Source organism: Mesocricetus auratus, unplaced genomic scaffold, assembly GCF_017639785.1.
Source record: "Mesocricetus auratus isolate SY011 unplaced genomic scaffold, BCM_Maur_2.0 Super-Scaffold_100007, whole genome shotgun sequence".
NCBI classification, from domain to species: domain Eukaryota; kingdom Metazoa; phylum Chordata; class Mammalia; order Rodentia; family Cricetidae; genus Mesocricetus; species Mesocricetus auratus.
This window is the reverse complement of record NW_024429191.1, coordinates 58624064-58638056: the sequence shown is the minus strand read 5'-3', so window position 1 is coordinate 58638056 and position 13993 is coordinate 58624064. Positions and strand designations below refer to the sequence as shown.

Sequence of the window (13993 nt, the reverse complement as noted above, 5' to 3'; positions counted from 1 at the left end):
GACAGTTGTGAGCTGCCATGTAGGTACTGGGAATTGGACCCAGGCCCTCTGCAAGAGCAGCCAGTGCTCTCAACTGCTGAGCCATCTCCCCAGCCCTCTCTGAGAAACTTTTTTAAATCTTTTTTTTAAATCTGGGTCGTCCTTTAATTCCAGTGCTCAGGAGGCGGAGGCAGAGGGGTTTCTGTGAGTTCGAGGCCAGTCCGGTCTACAAAGCGAGGTCCACGACAGCCAGAGCTACACAGAGAAATCCTGTCTTGAAAAAAATTATTTTTGTTGTAAGTGTTCGATCCACATGTAGTGCCTGTGGAGGCCAGAAGAGGGCGATGGATCACATGGAACTGGAGTTACCATTGTGAGCCTCCCTGTGGGTGCCAGGAACTAGAGTCCTCTGTCAGTGCAGCAAGTGCTCTTAAATACTGAGCTGTCTCTCCAGCCCTCTTGGGAAAAAAGAAAAACTAATTATTATTTTGTTTATTTAAGTGTTAATGATTGAAGTATACACAACCAGCACAGGAGATGAGATCAAGTACCTCCCCTTAGTTATTATGCAGAACCCTCTTCCCTTGAGCAGCAAAGGAGTTTTCTCTGAGATTTCTTCAATTCTCGGTCTCTCTTGCATCATTTTTTCATCTTTTTCTATATGTTCTGGTTTGATAAATACTTTTACCCCCAGTACCTCCCTTTGGTTACCACTATTCCTGGCAAAACACAACCTTCCACGGAGCTGTACCTCCAGCCCCTCCCAGGAACTTTGGGGCAATATCTTAGCAGGTAGCCCAGGGTGTTCTCAGACTCTTGGCTCAAGTGGCCCTGCAGAACCCCCCTGAGAACTTGAGTCTGCAGATGTACCCAGCATGCCCCGCTTTGGGGTATTGGATTCTTGAAGGAAAACCATTGCCTTTGAAAAGTGAAGACTGGGTGTTTTATCAACTTTTTAATATGAAAACTCAAATCTGTGTAAAATGCTCACAAGTAGGAAAAGAAATGCCCATCTATGCTTCCTCTAGATTCATCAGTGGTGTGCTGTGTGTGTGTGTGTGTGTGTGTGTAGAGAGAGAGAGAGACAGAGGAATGGACATATGTGCATTCTACTTGTGTACTACATGTATTGATGTTTTTCTTTTAGCTGAACCATTTAAAAGTTTGGTGCAATCTCTGTGAGTTCGAGGCCGGGCTGGACCGATAGCCTCCAAAACAATACAGAGAAACCCTATCTCGTAAAAACCAAAAAAAAAAAAAAAAAAAAAAAAAAAAAGTTAGCCGCAGACACCATTTACACTTTACTGTGTCACATGTCCCCTAAGAACAGGAACACTATGCAAACACATCATGATTGTCACAATTTTACAATGCTGTTAGCTAATACATATCCAGGTCCTGTTTTCTGCAACATCAATTATGTCCTTTACAGTGGATTCTTTTTTAAAAATCATTTTATTTTATGTGTATTGGTGTGATGGTGTCAGATTCTCTGGAACTGGAATTACAGTTGTGAGTTACCATGACAGTGCTGGGAATTAAACAGAGATCCCCTGGAAGAGCAGCCAGTGCTCTTAACTGCTGAGCCATCTCTCCAACCTCCAGCTTCTCTTTCTTAATGTATTATTTTAAGTACATTGGTGTTTTGCCTGCATGTATGTCTGTGTGAGGGTGTCAGATCTTGGAGTTACAGACAGTTGTAAGATGCCATGTGAGTGCTGGGAATTAAACCCGGGTCCTCCGGAAGAGCAGCCAGTGCTCTTAACCACTGAATCATCTCTCCAGACCCTCCTCTCAATTTTTTTTTTTTTTCGAGACAGGTTTTCTCTGTAGCTTTGGAGGCTATCCTGGAACTCACTTTGTTCCAGGCTGGCCTCGAACTCACAGAGATCCGCCTGCCTCTGCCTTCCGAGTGCTGGAATTAAAGACGTGCGCCACCAATGCCCGGCATCCTCTCAATTTTTTTTAAACAAGTTCTCTTTGTATATTCCAGGCTGTCCTGAAAGTTGATATGTAAACCAAGCTGGCCTTAAACTCACAGAGATCCACCTTCCTCTTCCTGCTGAGTGCATGGGCCTAAAGGCATGCATTACCATGTCTGTCCAGTTTTATCTTTTAATATTGATATTGGAAGAGTTCAGGCTAGTTGTATAGCAACATGTAATATTTGAATGTCTGATTATTCCTTCATATTTAGGTTCACACTAAACTTTTACGGTTTTTCTACTTGTCCAATCTTGATGCTGAGGGTGCTTTTTTTTCCTTTTGGTTTTTTTGAGACAGGGTTTCTCTGTGTTGCTTTGGAACTTGTCCTGGAACTCACTATGTAGACCACGCTGGTCTCGAATGCAAAGAGATCCGCCTGCCTCTGCCTCCTGAGTGCTGGGTTGAAAGGAGTGCACCACCAACACCCTTTGATGGTGCCTTTTTACTGCAATGTCTCTTCCCATTCTCTGTAGTTTTTGTTGTTTGTTTGCTTCCTTTGTTTTTGTTTTTGTTTGTTTGTTTTTTGGTTTTTCGAGACAGGGTTTCTCTGTATTGTTTTGGAGGCTGTCCTGGCACTTGCTCTGTAGACCAGGCTGGCCTCGAACTCAGAGATCCGCCTGCCTCTGCCTCCCTGGTGCTGGGATTAAAGGCGTGCACCACCAACACCCGGCTTGTTTTTGTTTTGAGACAAGGTCTTGCTATGTAATTCAGGTTGGAATTGAACTCTCTGTGTGGTCCAGGCTGGCACTCCTGCCTCTTGACAGGCATGCTTCTCCACACCCACTCTCGATGCAGATATGAGAAAGCCTCAGGACTTGTAAGCTTGGGGAGCTAAATTCTTCTTGGTACCAGCTCCCCAAGACTGGGAAATGTTTGCTGGAAGGATGGTGGGAGCCACAAGATAAACCACACCCTCAGTCTTGACAGAGTTCACTCACAGGGGCAGCTGCTGGCCTCCGCGCTTCCTCTGGACAACCAGGGCAGAGGTGAACATTTCTCCAGGATTTTAGGTGCTCAGTGGCCAGTCAGTTCTGAGAGAGGTCACCTGAGGCCACAGCGACTCTCTGCTGATGCATCTGCAAGGGAAAGAAGCGGTCTGGGGAAGGTGGCCGTGCTAGTGCTGTCCTGCTAGGGGAAAGGAATAGCCACGGGGAGAAGTGTGGGATGACAGAGGGAGCCAGAACAGCACTGAAAGCAGAAAGAAACTTTAAATGAGAATAAAACGGAAATAATGACTGAAGGAGGTAGATAGGGGACAGACACACGGGTAGAAAGGGAAAGTAAAGCAGGGACAGACACAGAGCAGGCCCACAGAGAAGAGAGAGCAGTGCTGAAGTTGCGGGGTTTTCTTTGTTTTTGTTTTGTTTTGTTTTTTGTAGTTTGAGACAGGGTCTCGCTATGTAGCTCCAGCTGTCCTGGAACTCACTATGTAGGCCAGGCTGGCTTAGAACTCAATGAGTTCTACCTGCTTCTGCCTCCCAAGTACTGGGACTAAAGGCATGCACTAGTACCACGCCAGGTTGTAACAGTTGTATTTATACTGGTAAGTCTAGAAAGACACAAGGGCCTCCCCCAGGGGCTGTTGGGGTTACCTGTTTAGTCTGTACTTTTCCAAACACAAGAACTTTTCCTTTATGCCCCAGAAGCTGGGCCCTGGGCCAGATGTTTCCTCCTTAGCTCAGCATATCTCTGCTTTTCACAGAGCTGTCAACAGATGGGAACAGTCTCCTTGTGACACATGTGGGGTGAAGAGGAGGAACAGGGTAGGGGGACAGACAAAAGAGAGGGTTAAGGAAAGGGAGAACACTAAAAATAACCTCCCCTCTGGGAGGGGAGGAATCCAGAATCCTGGGAGGTGCCTGGCAGGGTGACCTCTGCTAAGGATACCAGGCCAGCATTTTCTTATGAGAAAAAGGACAAGGGTGTGGAGAATCTGAGCAGCTGGGCAGAGCCTGTCTCCATAGTTCTGCTAGGGCAAGACTCCTCCTGAAGCTCATGAGGACAGCTGCATAGAGGAACTTGGTGCAGAGGGGACTTTCTGGCAATAATGTGCAATGTGTGTGCTTTTCTCTGGCCGGAAGTTAAGGTTAACAGAAAACGCTGAGTCAGGCCCTTCCGGGATCACAGTGAAAGAGCCCTTTTCTGCCCTCACCCAAAAGAGCCCCTAAGCCCACCCCCAGCCCCGCTTCTCACTGAGGAGTTGGAGGGGCGATAAGGGACTGGACAGGACACCCCGAAGACTCTCCAGCCATTCTCGCTGCTCCTTCTCACTAGGGCAGGTGAAGATGAATTTCCGCTCTGGAGTGATGACAGTGAGTCCAGCCTTCCAGCGATTCCCTCGGATGCCCTTGGGCAGGTCTTCACATACTTCATACCCCTGCTCATTTCTTCCCAGTAAAACCTGGCCCTGCTCAAAAGCATCCTGAAAATGGAAGACATGTGGTCATCAGAGGCTGTTCTTGGGCAGAGGGACCTTCGCAGCCCTGCCATTCCCAAGGTCAGGCTTAGTAAAGATCTGTCCGTCCATGTCATTGCCAGATGTGACTTCAAATCTGAAACATCAAAGCCTAAAGTATGTGGCACCCTAATCTGCTGAAGACACTAGCATACAGAGAATACACCAGGCACTGAGAACTCAAAGGCTGGGTTTTTTGTTTGTTTGTTTTTGCTTTGTTTTAGGCACTGGGGATTAAGCAAAGAGTCTGAAACAAACCAGGCAAACCCTCTACTGCTGAGCCTAGTCCCACTCCCTCACTTTAATTTTGAGACTAGTTCTCACTAAATTACACAGGTTGGCCTTGAACTTCTTCTGAAGCCCAGGGAGTCTGAATCTGCAATCCAACAGTCTCAACTTCCCCAGTAGCTGGGATTACAGGCTGGTGCCCCCCAGACCTAGCTGAAGTGGTTTACATGTTAGCAACTTGTATACTCATCATGGCCACTTCTGAGCAAGGCATTAGTGCTAAGCCAGTATTTTGGTAAGAAGGCAAATGCAGCATAGAGAGCTACCTGCATACCCATACCAGGGCTTGGCTCTACAATGGCAGGGCTGAGACTAGAGGCCAGAGCCTAGCCAAACTGGTTCCTGAGCCCCATAGCCCTAATCACTCCACTCCAAACCTCCAGGTTACAAGGGAGAAGTTGGTCACACCTTGCTTTAACCACAGTTGTCTGCTCTGGGGATCCTGAATGGAGCTGAGTGAGAAGTAGGGATACAGGCTTTCCTGTCATGGGTTCCCCTGTCCTGGGATTCTAAGAGATATTCTTTCTGTATTAGCCCACCTGACTGGGAACACACTAGGGAGGGTTCTGGAATGGCTCTTACCAGGGGGTTCTTGTAATACAGCAGCCTTCGCTCCAGGGGATCCAGGGCAAACCATCTTTTCTTGAAGGGTTCTCTCTGCTGCAAAAGAAGGAACCTCTTATCAGACATGGTGAAGCCAGGCACAGAGGTCAGAGCCAGCTCACAGAAGAGTCATCACACTGGTTCTCCAGCCTGGCTTTTGCAATCAGACACCAGAGCTTCTCCCTGAGGCTAGCTCCTGGAAATGCATGCTCTCCCCACCTGACAGGGAGGGCTGGGGCTGGAGTCCAGCCAAACTGGTTCTGGGGTCCTCAGGTCTGAACACCTACTCAGACTCTGGGTTGTTTGATTGCTTTGAGACAGGGTCTCGCTGTGTAATCCTGGCTGCTCTGGATTCCCCAGCTTCTACCCAGGAATGCTGGAATTAAAGGCGTACACCACAGTGAGCCAGCACTGGCTCAGACTCGGCTCAGCCCAGTCCCTCTCCACCCAACACCCTCGGCTTTGCTTTGCACGTCTAGGTGCGCTAGGGAGTGACAGAGGTACTTCCCTCTTTCTCAGGCTGCCAACAAAGAAGGCTCAGAAAAAGGAAGCCAGGGAAGTCAAAAGTGGCTCCTGCTCACAAAGTTGAAAGCGCTGGCCTTTGGCTCAACCTAGGTCAGGGGAGAGAAAGGCTTGAGGCAAAAACCAGGGACTGTGCCTGGCTTCTGCCGGAAGGGGCCTGTATACCACCAACTGACCAAGTTTCCAACTCCTGAGACTTTCTTTTCTTTTCCCTTCCTTCTTTTTCTCTTTCTTTCTGTCTTTCTTTCTGTCTTCCTTCCTTCCTTCCTTTCTCCTCCTTCTCCTTCTTTTTTTTGGGACATAGTTTCTCTGCATTGTCTTGGCTATCTTGGACCTTGTTCTGTAGACCAGGTTGGCCTCCAACTCAGAGATCCACCTGCCTCCCCAGGGCTGGGATTAAAGGTGTGAGCCACCACAGCCTGGCTCCTAAGGTTTTCTTCCACTGACCTCCAACACCTTTCAGGAACCTCGTAACAACCATCGTGTAAGACATTATAATTGTGTTTTTGCACTGAACCCCTGACCTTATGCATGCTAGGCAAGCCCTTTACCCTGAACTACACACCGCACCCTACCCCACCTTATTAAGCTTTTTATTTTGAGATGGGAGGGGATGCAGCCTCACTTTGGATTTGTTATGTAGGCCAGGCTAGCTTGCATTCTTCTGTCTCAGCCTCCTAAGAATCTGAGTTTGTGCAACCGTTGTCTGGTTCACAGGAAACCCCAGGCTCCTCCCCTCAGGGGCATCTCCTCTTCCTCCTCAGAAAATAGTGAAGGCATGGAAGGCATGGGCTCTAGTGAGGTGGGGGTGGGCTGAGAGAAGAATGAATGCATTGCCATGCTTTTTCTTTCTTTCTTTCTTCCTTCCCCCTTTTTTTTTTTTTTACCATGCTTTTTCAAACTAGCCCTGTCTGCTAGATTCAGAAACATCCGCTCAAAGCCGTCTCTCTAGGGAATTCCTTCTCAGCATTGCTTTCCCAGGATTAGCTAAAGTCTAATGGTGACAGACACAATGAACCTGACAGGGTGGTACACAACTGTTCTGGTGGAAAGTTCCACCCCAAGCCCTATCTCCAAATTCTGTTGCATCTCAGAAAGCCCACCAAATGATGACCCCTCCCCTAGAGATGCTCAAGACCACAGGTATTTACACTGTCCCCCAGAAAACAGACTCCTGGGCTCCCTTTTCCATCTCCTGTCTGGGGGGCTGGAAAATCATCCAGGAGCGTTTTATCTATTAAACATGGGCTTTCTTCTAATTCAGATTGATTTGGTCTGGTTCACATTGCTGCCTCAGCAGACAGGATTATTCAGGTGCAGAAACATTTCAGCAGCCGCTAGAGCAATGTCGGGTCACACAGCAGTCAACTAGTCTCTGCTCAGTCCTTCAACACGGAAACTCACAAATACTGGTGTTCTTTCTTCCCCTTTCTCCTCAGCCCTCCCTCCCACCTCCGCCCACACCTTTCTGCTTTACTGGTGGTTGGGACAGGACCATGTCAAATAGCCCAGAAAATGTACCTTCGGACCAGTCTTCTCCATGAAGCCTTGTTTGAGGTAGTTCCTGGTGATGAGAGGCACGAGCTGCAGGGAGAGACAAGGCTGACTCCCTATTCTCACAGAGACCTTTCAGGTTCCAGACTGAATTCGGGCCCAGGACAGAAGTTTGGAGTGGAGAAGCGAGTGTACCCATGGGTAATGGGTTATATTTGGAGTGTGTGTTGGATATAATACAAATAGTTCAAGAAAGCCAGTCAAAGGGCCCCTGATGTGTCTGTAGAGTTTCCTAGCACAGGCCAGTCATGATTTAAGTGCCTCATTCATTCATTCATTCATTCATTCAGGCAAGGCTGTCAAGAGACCCACTTGTCAACAGGCATGGTATCGATTGCCTTTAATCCCAGTCCCTGGGGGAAGCAGACAGATCTCTCAGTTTGAGGCCAGCCTGGTCTACAGAGTGAGTTCCAAGATAGCTAGGGCTACATAGAGAAACCTTATTTCAAAAGGAAGGGGGTGGGGAGAAACCCACTTGTCTGTTGTGGCAGGCTCTGGGTATAATTCCCTACCACCCTGGGCAGTAGATTTCATCAGCCTCACCTTACTCACTAAGAATCCAGGCCACAGAGATGTGAGCAGACACTTTGCTGAAGTCACGTGGTGGCTGATAGCATGAAGAGGTGGGGCTCATACTCAGGGCTGACAGGCAGCAGGCCTGTGTACCATCACACTGTGTAAAGATGCGGAGCCCTTTGACCACACTCCCTGCCATGCCAGCTGAGACCTGCTCACAGATTCTGGCACAGGCCGTGAAGAGGCGACGGCAGGAAGGACAAATAGAGAAAGCTCTGGACTGGGTGTTAGGCGATCAGAATCTTAGCACCACTTCTGGCCTCAGCCAGCTGTTACCTTGGTAAGACTTCTGTCTCTGGGGGTCCATTTTCAACTGTGACCTACAACAGCCCTCACAGTCTGCTTTCCTATGCCTAGAGAAAGGAGCTCCCAGAAATTGGCCATGGCTTCCTGTGCTTCCTGGAAGTGGGGAGAGGGGAACTGGACAAATTCAGGGTTCAAACGGCAGAACAACAGCAGGGTCCCTGGAGCTACAGGGGTAAAACTGAGGTGGGATGTGGGGAATCATGACAGGAAGCAAGAGAGAGAAGTTGAGACCCCAAATTAAAATCTACACCAGACTACTCAATTCTCCTCAAATACATTCTATAGCATTTATTCTGTTTGGATAAAATAGGGCCCCCACCGTTCTGAACTCTGAATTTGAGGCAGCACAGGCCTAGGTGGACAAAAGAAACAAGGGAAGTCACCTGACTGGAGTGCTCTTTGCTATACTTCAGACACTGACTCACTATTTTCATCAAGGCCTTGGTGACAAGACAGTTGAGTACTCTGAAGCTCAGAGATGATGTCATTTACTGGGCAGCACACTAGGCTCTCTGATTCCAGGGTCTATGTGCACTTCTCTTCTCTTTTTCTTTTTTGTTTTGTTTTTTGGGACAGGGCTTCTCTGTGTAACAGTCCTAGCTGTCCTGAAACTCGCTCTGTAGACCAGGCTAGCCTCGAACTCACAGAGATCCTCCTGCCTCTGCCTCCTGAGTTCCGGGATCAAAGGCGTGTGCCACCGCCACCTGGCACACTTCTCCTTTCATTCCCTCCCTCCATCCCTCCTTTTTTTCCTTCTTCCACCCTCGACATGTTTTCTGTATCCCAAGCTGGCCTGATTTTGAACTCACTGTGTGGCCCAGGCTGGCCCAGTGTTGAGAATGGGACTCAAGGTCTAACCCAAACTAGGCAAGTGCTCTGCTATTGAGCTACAGTGCAGTTCAGATGAGAGGATTACATCTCCGCAAAGACTTCCTGGGTTTCCAGCACCAATTTCTTAAGCCAAGGCACCACACCTAACGTAGGGAAGAAAGAGGAGCAGGCAGGGCAGGTACGATAGTGGTTGATGAAGGAGACAAGGGGCATGGAGGGCACTGGTCAAAGACTAACTTCCTCCACACAGTTTAGCAAACACATGAAGCCAGGCCAGATTAAACAAGGCTGAGCACCTGCTCCGTACCCTCCCGCCTCCTGGGTCAGCAGTCAGCACCCTGCACTTTTCACTGAGCCAGCAGCAACCAGCTCTGGGTGCTGACTAAGCACAGCAACTTCGGCTTTGAGGCCTGACCCCAAGCCTTGCTGGAACAGTGCCTAGGGAACTTCTAAATGGGTGCATTACTGGGCCTGGAGTCAACCCTCTTCCAGACACTCAACTCCCTGTAAACACTGGGAATTGAGGAACATTTAGGCTTTCAATTAAGGTCTGACAGAGTAGACTGAGAAACTCCAGGATCAGGCTGAGGAGATGGTCCTGTAGGTAAATGCTTGCCATGGCAGCATGAGGACCCACCCAATTTTGAGCAACAGTACCCACATAAAAACCGAGCATGGTCATGAGTGTGGTAACCTCAGCACCGGACGGGAGGGTCCTTGGGGTTCTCTGGCCAGTCAGCCTAGCCTAATGGGAGAGCCCAAGCCAATGAAGAGGGATTGCCTTAAGAAATAAAGGTGGGTGGCAGCTAAGGAATGTCACATGAGGCTGACTTCTGGACTCCACATGTATATGTACACACAAACACACACACATACACACATACACACACACAGGATTCAGGCTGGTAAGATGGCTTAGTGCACACAGGGAATAAATATATATCAAAAACTTAGAAAGAAAGAGAGAGAGAGGAAGGAAGGAAGGAAGGAAGGAAGGAAGGAAGGAAGGAAGGAAGGAAGGAAGGAAAAGCCTCAAGAAAAAGAAACTTCAGGATTTTCAGGATGTGGGCCTGTAATATCAGTATTTGGGAGGTAGAGGGAGGAGGGTGAGGAGTTCAAGATCATCCTCAGTTACATAGTGAGTTCTAGGCCAGCCTCAGTTACAAGATTCTGTCAAGAAGAAAGACAGACCCAAGGATCAGCATGGTCCCTTTGTCCCTATAACTTTAAAAAAATCCTTTTAACAGGAAGCTTAAATGTCCTCAAGGCTGGCATGGTGTTGAACACCTTTAATCCCAGCACTCAGGAGGCCCAGGTAGGTGGATCTCTGTGAGTTACAGGCCAATCTGGTCTACAGAGTGAGTTCTAGAACAGACTGAGCTACATACTGAGACTGTGTCTCAAACAAATACCACCACCAAAAGAACAAAAAGGAAACCCACATCCTCAATTATAGAACCTCATAGGTAAAGGGACCCTGAAGGAGATCTGGACCAGCCTCTATCTTCCTAATATGGAAACATGCTCAGAAAGGCATCATGACCAGTAAGGGTCACATAGCATGTCAGTGACTGGGTGTCCATGAGGCCCAGGCCTCCCGATTTAAAACGTCATCCTTTGCCCCATGTCACTCCAGTGTCCCCCAACAAGACTGGGGAAATGGACAATCAAAATGAAGTTCTCAGTTTACTGTTACCTTCCCCACCACAGGCAGATGCACCCCTGTAATAAATAAGGAGAGCCCCTACATCTTCCTAAGCGCAGGGCACCACAGCGCATAGTGGGGATAGCCAGGGAAGAACGCATTTCATTACTTACTTAGCAGAAATAATCACCCAGCCCAATTGCCTGTTCTAAGTAATTACTGTATAGAAAGGGTTATGAGATAAAATGGGTCAAAAGCACTGTGCATACAGTATGTGGGGCCATTTGCATATGGGAGAGGTCAGAAAGATGTTTGAAGGCTGAGACCTTTGACCCTGCAGAAACTTATTATCCTCCAGTCTCCCTGGGCTTTACCTGCAATAAACCTGGTCTAGCCCCTAAGTATTTTAGGGGGTCAGGAGACAGGAAGAGGAAAAGGGAGGGGATGGGAGATCCAGAAGCCAGGCCCACATTTAGCTCACCTCAGACTCTGGGAGATCAGGGAAGGCCAGTTTTAGGTATTGCAGGCGGGCTGCACGGAGAGCATTGAACCAATCCACTATCTCCTGCCAGGGAAAATTCAGAGTACACACAGTGGTGAGATGAACGGGTGTGTGAGGACCTGATGGCAGGGCTAGAGGTATCAGGGTTACCAACATGCACAAGCATCCAGCAAACAGACACATCACACAGTCCCATTGAGGGACATCTGGAGAGGGTGATGTCAGAGCCCAGGGGACTGCCCTGAGCTAGCCGGAAGTCACAGACAGGAAGGGCTCCCAGCCATGGAAAAAGACCAGTGTGAGCTGCACAAAATGGCTTAGTCCACTTCCTAAAGTTTGTGAGAATCCCCTGGATTCCTACTAGGAGATCATCGGTGTGGAGTGGGCCTGAGACTACGCCTCTCAGGGGCTGCGATGCTGTGGGCTGCTGGGACGCACACACGTCTTTGGATGGGGGTGGGGATTACATATGGAGACACTCCTCCTCCATCAGAGATGCTCAGGACCTGGAATGCCACAGCTGGATGGACTTTTCTGTTGCCACAGTGAGAGAATACATCCTTCATAATCACGGGGCAACATCATCCCACCTGGAGATGTTCAAGGCTTTATCAGCTGCTCTCCAATCAGACATCCTTCCTCTTTCTTCATTCTACCCCCATGCTTCATTTCATGTGTATGTGTGAGTACCTACATGTGTGTATGTGCCCCCAAGTGCAGAAGACAGAAGAGAGCCTTGGATCCCCTATAACTGGAGTTATAAGCAGCTGTAAGCTACCATGTAAGTGCTGGAAACTGAACTCAGGGCCGCTGTAAGAACAGCAAGTGCTCTTAACTCCTGAGACATCTCTCCAGCCTCTGCTTTTCACAGTATCTAGGGAAGCCCTCAACAACTGATCTGTATCTCCAGAGTCCTTTTTACTTTTTTGTTTGTTTGCTTTTTGTTTTTTGAGGTAAAGTCTCAGAGTGGCCTTGTAGCTAAGTAGCAGAGGCTAGCCTTGAACTGTTGATCCTTCTGCCTCTTTCTCCCACATACAGGGATTGCAGATGTGCATTACCATACCTTTTTATTTTATTGTTATTTTTGATACAGGGTCTTGCCATGTAGTCCATACTTGAACTTGGTTGTGAGCCTCCTACCTCTACCTCCCATTTACTAGAATTGTGTGTGTATCACCACATTCATCCCTTCCTTCCTTTCTTCCTCCCTCCTTCTTTCTTTCTTTCTTTCTTAAGAAATTTTCATTGAAAGCTTATACTGAGGCAGGCATAGTGGATACACCCTTTATCCCAGCACTCAGCAGGCACAGGTAGGTAAATCTATATTCATTTGAAGCCAGCCTGGTCTACATAGTGAGTTCCAAGATAGCCAGAGCTATATAGTGAGACCCTATCTCAAACAAACAAGAAGGAAACTTGTACTAAGACAATTGGTAGCGTCGACACAGAGCAAGGGGTTGAAGAGATGGCTCAGTGGTTGGGAGCACTGTCTATTCTTACAAAGACCTGGGATTGATTCCCAGCACTTGCATGATAGCTCACAACCATCAGTAACTCCAGTTCCAGGGAATCCCTCTTCTGACCTCCAGTCAGTGCATGCATATGGTTTAGAGATAATACACACAGGCAAAATACCTATAAACATAAAATACCAAAAGGAAACACCGAGTAAGATGGTGTGCACCTCGGCCGGGTGGTGGTGGCGTACGCCTTTAATCCCAGCACTCGGGAGGCAGAGGCAGGTGGATCTCTGTGAGCTCGAGACCAGCCTGGTCTACAGAGTGAGTTCCAGGACAGCCTCCAAAACAATACAGAGAAATCCTGTCTCGAAAAAAAAAAAAAAAAAAGATGGTGCGCACATCCCACTCACTACCCACACTCACATCACCTCAGGCTCCCTTCCCTCCTGCCCTCCCCCTCTTTTACCTACAACAGTCCATTCCTTACATAGGTGTTTAGATGCTGGGATAGATTCTCAGGCATTTGGCTCCTGCCCCCGTCTTTCTCCTCTGAGAATTGCTGGCCTGATCCTCAATCCCACACCCTACAATCCCCACCCTGACTTAGCTACAGCAACTGGACCAATACAGAGGAGGTGCCGGACTTGTCAGTTAGGTTCTCTCTCCCAGGAATTTGGCATGCAGAGGTTGAAAGACTTGCTTGGATAGCTGTGGTACAGGGCTGTCATGACTGGGAAAGTCGGTAGAACACAGTTCCAACAGGATGCAACAAGTTCTTTTCTATCCCCCAGACAGACATGGGGGCCTGGTCCCCTGGACACGTGAGCTCTCCTGTCCTGGTGTTTGTTAAGGGCTTTCTTGGCAGGGTATGTTGGCCTATGTCTATAATCTCAGCAGGAGGAAGGCTAAGGCAGGAGGATTTCTCCAAGTTAAAAACCAGCTGGACTACATAGCAAAACATAAGTCCTCCTGAGAAAAGAAAGAAAAACAAACTATAAAACATAAAAGGTCAGCCGGGTGTTGGTGGCTCACGTCTTTAATCCCAGCACTCAGGAGGCAGAGGCAGGCGGATCTCTGTGAGTTCGAGACCAGCCTTGTCTACAAGAGCTAGTTCCAGGACAGCCTCCAAAGCCACAGAGAAACCCTGTCTTGAAAAACAAAACAAGCCGGGCGTTGGTGGCGCACGCCTTTAATCCCAGCACTCGGGAGGCAGAGGCAGGTGGATCTCTGTGAGTTCGAGGCCAGCCTGGTCTACAGAGCGAGTTCCAGGACAGCCTCCAAAGCCA

The 13993-nt window shown here is 48.4% G+C and overlaps 1 protein-coding gene across 4 annotated transcripts in view; it reads right to left on the bottom strand.

The window, feature by feature from the left end:
- Positions 1–2080: 2080 nt before the first annotated feature.
- The window catches only part of Adap2 (ArfGAP with dual PH domains 2), a 30608-nt gene continuing 18695 nt past the window's right edge, over positions 2081–13993 (bottom strand). Inside the window, exons 7-12 of one of the 4 annotated variants that reach the window (XR_005878335.1) lie at positions 11227–11310; positions 7355–7417; positions 5291–5368; positions 4159–4387; positions 3558–3669; positions 2081–3041 (exon numbers count right to left, since the gene is read on the bottom strand). Coding sequence is in view for 3 of the 4 variants with exons in the window: in XM_005076982.4 (XP_005077039.2) it covers positions 3007–3041; positions 4159–4387; positions 5291–5368; positions 7355–7417; positions 11227–11310 (489 nt within the window). In the remaining variant the exon portion in view is untranslated. The remainder of the gene's footprint in view (positions 3042–3557; positions 3670–4158; positions 4388–5290; positions 5369–7354; positions 7418–11226; positions 11311–13993) is intronic. The other 3 variants (XM_005076982.4, XM_013118275.3, XM_040749268.1) reach the window with 3 other exon arrangements.